Genomic DNA, 7733 nt, shown 5'->3' with positions numbered 1-7733 from the left:
CTGTGCAAGTCATGATTAGGATAGGCTGGCTCCCTGTGCCAGTTAGCTAGAAACCTTAACTTAGGGATGATTTTGCATGATAACATCTAGGCTCGAGTCGTAGTCTCCCTAGTTGTGTCTCCCTCTGTTATCTGGTTAGGCTAGTCCTTTATCCCTCCGTAGGGGAACTACGTCGCCCTGATCCTCATACCAGATGAGGTACGTAGGCAGGAGATTGAGCTGATCTCTCCGGGCGCCTTTTTTCTTTTTGTGTGTGTTGTTTGACAATTGCTAGGCTCGAGTGCCTGACTCCTTAGCAATTTGTTGTCTGTTTGTTTGTGTGTGTGCTTGACAGTTATAGGCTCGAGTCCCTGACTCCCTATTAACTTGTTGTGTTGTTGTGTGCTTGGAAGCTGATGTAAGTCCATCGAGTGGCATTCGGGTTCCAGTGTGTGTTTTGGTTCGGATGCTGATGTAAGTCCAGTGATTGGCATTCAGGCTCCATGTTTGCCTTCTTGAGTGCGTTTTGGTTCGGATGCTGATGTAAGTCCAGTGATTGGCATTCGGGCTCCACGTTTGCCTTTGCCTGTGTTTGTTTGTGTGCGTGTTAGACGAGCTACGAATGCTCTGATTCTTCTCTCGTCCGAGAAGATACGTATGCATAGGATGCGATATCCTAGCGAGCATGTGTCGTTTCCCCAGTCCGAACTACTTCGACTCTGATGTCTATGCCTGATAGACTAAGTAGGCCCAGGATACGATGTCCTGCCGAGTCAGTTTCAGTCAGTTTCTTGTGTCTCTTTCAGCCAGTGTGTGTGTGTGTGTGTGAGCAGTGTTTTAGCAACCATTTTCCTTCCTATTGTGCGTGGATCCCGTCGAGTACGACGGATGCGTAGGGGTGCTAATACCTTCCCTTCGCATAACCGACTCCCGAACCCATTCTCTTTGGTCGCGAGACCATGTCTTTTCCCAGGTTTACTCTGAGCGTGTCCTTTCCCTCTTTTGGGATAAATAACGCACGGTGGCGGCTCTGTTGTTCTTGTTTTCCCGCCGGTTTTTCGCGTAATGCGACACCCTTTTCTACCCCAAAATACTTAACATATAATCAGAGTAAATAAGCACGCATATAAACAAAAGGGCGTCACATCGACGTTTTCAAAAAACTAAAAGCTTTCAAAAACCAACATCATTCATCATCAATATACAATACACCTGGTCATTTTAAAATAACACATTTCCATTATCATGAATATTCAAGAATATGCATTCGCAGCGGAAAATAATGAATATTCATGTATTTCATAAAATGATTCATGTCCCATACTGATGAGGACGTAATCCAAGACATAAATGATACAATGCAAAGCTTAGGAGGTCCTATGACAAAGACACATGCAAGAAGAGTCAATGATGCTTTAGTTCACTTCATGATCAAGTCAATAGAATGCATGGGGCAGATTAAAGAAAAAGAGCCCAAGTTTATTCTTATCATCCAAGCATGTGATAAAAGGCCCAATAATGCATAAATAAATAAAAATAAAAGAAATACCAATAACCACACTATAATGGACGAAAATTGCAAGAGAAGTGGTAAATAAAGAATTGACATTATTCTGCCCTTTCAAGAACCCCACTATCTCTTCTTTAATTTTCACTTTCTTTGTAATAACTCAACCCACTATCATGATAATTAGTGGCTGGAACCCTTTTGTTTTCTTAGGAGTTAATTTTTACTTATTTCATCATCTTAAGCCATTCCTATATAAAGGAGGCATGTATCTTCTTTTTGGATGAATGAATTTTGGCAAGTTTACACATTGTGTAAGTGAGAGTATTTGCTCTTAGGTTCTGGATTGGACCAAAATTGATCTTATCAAGAAATCCTTTTCTTGTGGTGATCCTCATCCATAGGCTTATCATTCTCTCTTGGATTAGAAAGAGTGTGGTGCCCCTTCTACTTAATTCCATTTCTTATTTCTCCTTTATTTCATATCAGTCTCGTTTATTTTATATGCATGTATCAAATTCTGTCATTCTTTCAATTATAAGGCAGATTACTTCCTCTGAGTCACAAAAGAATTAATATTCCAAAAGTTAACAAAGTTGTTTCAGGAATTTTGAAGGAAATGCATAAGTCTCAAAAGTTAGTGCATATCAAGTGGTAATCAGAGCATATTCCAAAAAAAAAGGACCGAAATGTGGTAAATTGTCTATATTCTTGTTCTTCATTATTATCCATTTATCATTATAAAAAAAATTCGAAAAAAAAGGGGTATAAGAAAAAAAAGAAAAAAAAAGAGGATCTGATTGTTAAAGATTGTGATTAAAAAAAAACATTTCTATTTTTTTGCTTGCCACACTCTTAAAATTCTATTGTGATTGTTAAAGATTGTTTTTTTAAGTTTTTTGTGTGTTGATTATCATTTGAAATTGATTTCTTTGTGTTGATTCATTTTGGTTTCTCTAAAGAACTAAAAGAGCAAATTGAGTGGTAAAAGGCAGAGTGTTTTTATTATTAAAAAAAAAACAAAAATTTTTTTTTAGTGAAACACGAGTGATTGAGTGTAAACACGTGAGTAGAGTGGTGAGGTCCATTTTTAAACACTTGTTCCTAATTTCACAAATATTTCACAATTATGTCTAGTCCACCTTCACCTAGAACAACAACTTTAACTGTTCAGATCGCAGCCATGCGTGACAATTTTGAAAGATTGTTAAGAGAACAAGGTGAACAACTTCAACAAAGAATTGATGAGTTGGAAAGGAGACCCCAAAATTCTAATGATGGTAGTGGTGATGAGGAGGAAAGAAGACGTAGAAGGAGACAAGGGGGAGATAATTTGAGGGGCATAAAAATTAAAGTTCCAACTTTTGTTGGGAAGAGTGACCCGGAGGCATATCTAGAATGGGAGACTAAACTTGAACAAATTTTTAATTGTCACAATTATTCTAATCTTGAAAAAGTGCAGGTTGCTTCTATTGAGTTCAAGGAGTATGCCTTAGTTTGGTGGGATCAATTGACCAAAGATAGAAGGAGGTATGCAGAACGACCAATTGATACTTGGGAAGAGATGAAAAGAATCATGAGGAGAAGGTTTGTTCCTTCCTATTATCATAGGGAATTGCACAACAAATTGCAAAGACTCACTCAAGGTTCTAAAAATGTTGAAGAATATTTCAAGGAGATGGAAGTTCTCAAAACTAGAGATAATGTAGAGGAGGACGATGAAGCAACTATGGCTAGGTTTCTCCATGGTCTAAATCATGACATTAGTGACATAGTGGAACTTCATCACTATGTTGAAATGGATGAATTGGTACACCAAGCTATCAAAGTCGAACAACAACTCAAAAGAAAGAGCCAAGCAAGGAGAAATTCCACCACTTTCAATTCTCAAAGTTGGAAGGACAAAACAAAGAAAGAGGGTGCTTCATCATCTAAGGAAGCCACGGTTGAAAACAAAGGTAAAACTATTACATCTTCTTCTTCAAGTGTTTCAACTAACAAAAGTGTTAAGTGTTTCAAGTGGCCAATGACATATTGCATCTCAATGTCCAACAAAGAGAACTATGCTTATGGAAGAAAATGAAGAAATTGTTGAAGAGGAGGATGGTGATTATGATGAGGAGTTTGAAGAAGAAATACCTAGTGGAGATTTACTCATGGTGAGAAGAATGTTGGGAAGCCAAATAAAGGAGGAGGATACAAGTCAAAGAGAAAACCTTTTTCATACAAGATGCTTTGTGCAAGGAAAGGTTTGTTCTTTAATAATTGATGGAGGAAGTTGTACAAATGTTGCAAGCACGCGTCTGGTTTCTAAACTAAAATTGGAAACAAAACCTCACCCTAAGCCTTACAAACTCCAATGGCTTAATGAAAGTGTAGAAATGCTTGTTAATAAAAAAGTTGAGGTTTGTTTTAAAATTGGAAAATATGAGGATGTAGTGTTGTGTGATGTAGTACCAATGGAAGCTAGTCATTTGTTATTAGGTAGGCCTTGGCAATTTGATAGAAAAGCCAATCATGATGGGTACTACAATAAGTACTCTTTTATGTATCATGATCAAAAGATCAATCTTGTACCGTTAAATCCTAGTGAGGCGAGAGAAGATCAAAGAAAAATGAGAGAAAAATATGATCAAGAAAGAAAAGAAAAAGAAAAAGAAAAGAATGAAAAGAAAAAGAATGATAAAAGAGAAAAGAAACAAAGTTTAATTGCAAAAAAAAGAGATGTGAAAAAAGCAATTGTGTCACACCAGCCTTTGTACTTGCTCTTTTGCAAGGAGGTGCCTTTACTAACCACTATTTCTAATGAAAAAAAATTGCCAAATTATGTTGAGTCTCTTTTGCAGGAATTTAAAGAATTGTTTCCGAAAGAGGTGCCAGGTGGTTTACCACCTATAAGAGGAATTGAACATCATATTGATCTCAATCCAGGAGCATCTTTGCCTAATAGGCCAGCATATAGAAGCAATCCACAACAAACTTAAGAGATACAAAGGCAAGTTACTGAATTGATAAGTAAAGGATGGGTAAGAGAAAGTTTAAGTCCTTGTGCTGTCCCTATTATTCTAGTCCCTAAAAAGGATGGTAGTTGGAGGATGTGCACTGATTGCAGGGCCATTAACAATATTACTATTAAATATATGCATCCTATTCCTAGACTAGATGATTTGCTTGATGAATTATTTAGTGCATGCTTATTTTCTAAAATTGATTTGAAAAGTGGATATCACCAAATTAGAATAAGGGAAGGGGATGAATGGAAAACTGCTTTTAAAACAAAATTTGGTTTGTATGAGTGGATGGCTATGCCTTTTGGATTAACTAATGCACCTAGTACTTTCATGAGACTAATGAACCATGTGTTAAGGGGGTTCTTGGGTAAGTTTGTTGTTGTGTATTTTGATGATATTTTGATTTATAGCAAGAACTTAGATGATCATTGCATTCATTTAAGGGCTGTTTTGCAAGTGCTAAGATATGAAAACTTGCATGCCAACCTAGAAAAATGTGTCTTTTGCACCGATCATGTGATTTTCTTAGGTTTCATTGTGAGCTCTAAAGGAGTCCATGTTGATGAGGAAAAGGTGAAAGCCATTCGAGAGTGGCCTCCTCCCAAAAATGTAAGTGAGGTAAGAAGCTTTCATGGGTTGGCTAGTTTTTATAGGAGGTTTGTGAAGGACTTTAGTACCTTGGCAGCACCCCTCAATGAAATTGTTAAAAAGGATGTTGGTTTTAAATGGGGTGAAAAACAAGAGCAAGCCTTTGTTGCCCTAAAGGAAAAGCTCACCCAAGCACCAATTCTTGCATTGCCTAATTTTTCTAAATCTTTTGAAATTGAATGTGATGCATCTAATGTGGGAATTGGAGCTGTTTTGTTGCAGGAAGGTCATCCACTTGCTTATTTTAGTGAAAAGCTAAAAGGGGTTGCCCTTAATTATTCTACATATGATAAGGAATTGTATTCCTTGGTGAGAGCTCTACAAACTTGGCAACATTACTTGTTGCCCAAAGAGTTTGTCATTCATAGTGATAACGAATCCTTGAAACATTTGAAGGGACAAGGTAAGTTGAATAAGAGGCATGCCAAGTGGGTTGAGTTTCTTGAACAATTTCCTTATGTAATCAAGCATAAGAAAGGTAAATCTAATGTTGTGGAAGATGCACTCTCAAGAAGACATGTCTTGCTTTCTACTCTTGAAACAAAAGTTTTTGGTATTGAGCATTTGAATTTTCTTCAAATTTTTTAGCTTGTGAGCATACTGCCTTCAATGGGTACTTTAGGCACAATGGCTATTTATTTAAAGAAAAAAACTATGTGTGCCTAAAGGTTCCATTAGAGAATTACTTGTAAAAGAGGCGTATGAGGGAGGACTAATGGGTCATTTTGGGGTTTCTAAAACTCTAGAATTCTTAAAAGAACATTTTTATTGGCCTCACATGAAAATTGATGTCCAAAAGCTTTGTGAAGGATGCATTGTGTGTAAAAAGGCTAAATCAAAAGTTATGCCTCATGGTTTGTATACTCCTTTGCCTGTACCTGAATTTCCTTGGATTGACATTTCCATGAACTTTGTTTTGGGGCTGCCTAGAACAAAGAATGGCAAAGATTCTATTTTTGTAGCTGTGGACAGGTTTTCAAAAATGACACATTTTATTCCATGTAAAAAGGTGGATGATGCGTGTCATATTGATGATTTGTTCTTTAAGGAAGTGGTGCGCCTACATGGCTTACCAAGGAGCATTGTCTCTGATCGTGACTCCAAGTTCTTAAGCCATTTTTGGAGGACTTTGTGGGGAAAGGTGGGTACAAAGTTATTATTTTCCACTACTTGTCATCCCCAAACAGATGGACAAACTGAAGTAGTAAATAGAACTCTTTCTACTCTTCTTAGGGTTGTTCTTAAAAAGAATTTAAAAATGTGGGAGGAATGGTTACCTCATGTAGAGTTTGCTTACAATAGGGTTGTCCATAGCACTACACAACATTCACCTTTTGAGATTGTGTATGGTTTTAATCCTTTTACACCTCTTGATTTGTTACCATTGCCTAACACATCTATTTTGAAGCATAAAGATGGGAAAGCTAAGGCTGAATTTGTGAGAAAATTGCATGAACAAGTAAAATTGCAAATTGAAAAGAAAAATAAAAGTTTTGCAAAAAGTGCAAACAAAGGGCGAAAGAAAGTTATTTTTGAACCCGGGGATTGGGTTTGGATACATATGAGAAAAGAGAGATTCCCATCACAAAGGAAGTCCAAACTTCAACCTAGGGGAGATGGACCATTTCAAGTACTTTCAAGGATCAATGACAATGCCTACAAAATAGAACTTCCAGGTGAGTATGGGGTAAGTACTACTTTTAATGTGGCTGATTTATCTCCTTTTGATGTAGGTGATGATGGTCTAAATTCGAGGTCGAATTCTTTTCAAGAAGGAGGGAATGATGAGGACGTAATCCAAGACATAAATGATACAATGCAAAGCTTAGGAGGTCCTATGACAGGGGCACGTGCAAGAAGAGTCAATGATGCTTTAGTTCACTTCATGATCAAGTCAATAGAATGCATGGGCCAGATTAAAGAAAAAGAGCCCAAGTTTATTCTTATCATCCAAGCATGTGATAAAAGGCCCAATAATGCATAAATAAATAAAAATAAAAGAAATACCAATAACCACACTATAATTGACGAAAATTGCAAGAGAAGTTGTAAATAAAGAATTGACATTATTCTGCCCTTTCAAGAACCCCACTATCTCTTCTTTAATTTTCACTTTCTTTGTAATAACTCAACCCACTATCATGATAATTAGTGGCTGGAACCCTTTTGTTTTCTTAGGAGTTAATTTTTACTTATTTCATCATCTTAAGCCATTCCTATATAAAGGAGGCATGTATCTTCTTTTTGGATGAATGAATTTTGGCAAGTTTACACATTGTGTAAGTGAGAGTATTTGCTCTTAGGTTCTGTATTGGACCAAAATTGATCTTATCAAGAAATCCTTTTCTTGTGGTGATCCTCATCCATAGGCTTATCATTCTCTCTTGGATTAGAACGAGTGTGGTGCCCCTTCTACTTAATTCCATTTCTTATTTCTCCTTTATTTCATATCAGTCTCGTTTATTTTATATGCATGTATCAAATTCTGTCATTCTTTCAATTATAAGGCAGATTACTTCCTCTGAGTCACAAAAGAATTAATATTCCAAAAGTTAACAAAGTTGTTTCAGGAATTTTGAAGGAAATGC

General features: G+C 36.6%; 1 protein-coding gene across 1 annotated transcript; it reads left to right on the top strand.

Annotated features, from left to right (window-relative positions):
• The first annotated feature begins 2615 nt into the window (after window positions 1–2615).
• On the top strand, window positions 2616–4470 carry LOC127103548 (uncharacterized). Its single transcript, XM_051040799.1, has 3 exons — window positions 2616–3444; window positions 3563–4080; window positions 4333–4470. Exons 1-3 carry the CDS (start codon window positions 2616–2618, stop codon window positions 4468–4470), a joined length of 1485 nt encoding a protein of 494 aa, XP_050896756.1.
• Window positions 4471–7733: the final 3263 nt, after the last annotated feature.

The sequence above is a fragment of the Lathyrus oleraceus genome, chromosome 7 (assembly GCF_024323335.1).
Source record: "Lathyrus oleraceus cultivar Zhongwan6 chromosome 7, CAAS_Psat_ZW6_1.0, whole genome shotgun sequence".
NCBI lineage: Eukaryota > Viridiplantae > Streptophyta > Magnoliopsida > Fabales > Fabaceae > Lathyrus > Lathyrus oleraceus.
This window is presented reverse-complemented; position numbering and strand designations above follow the sequence as displayed.

Coding starts and splice junctions, on each gene's coding strand:
- LOC127103548 (XM_051040799.1), top strand. CDS start 2,616: ATGTCTAGTCCACCTTCACCTAGAACAACAACTTTAACTGTTCAGATC. Junction 3,445..3,562: donor AGCCACGGTTGAAAACAAAG/GTAAAACTATTA, acceptor TGCTTATGGAAG/AAAATGAAGAAATTGTTGAA. Junction 4,081..4,332: donor TACCGTTAAATCCTAGTGAG/GCGAGAGAAGAT, acceptor TCTCTTTTGCAG/GAATTTAAAGAATTGTTTCC.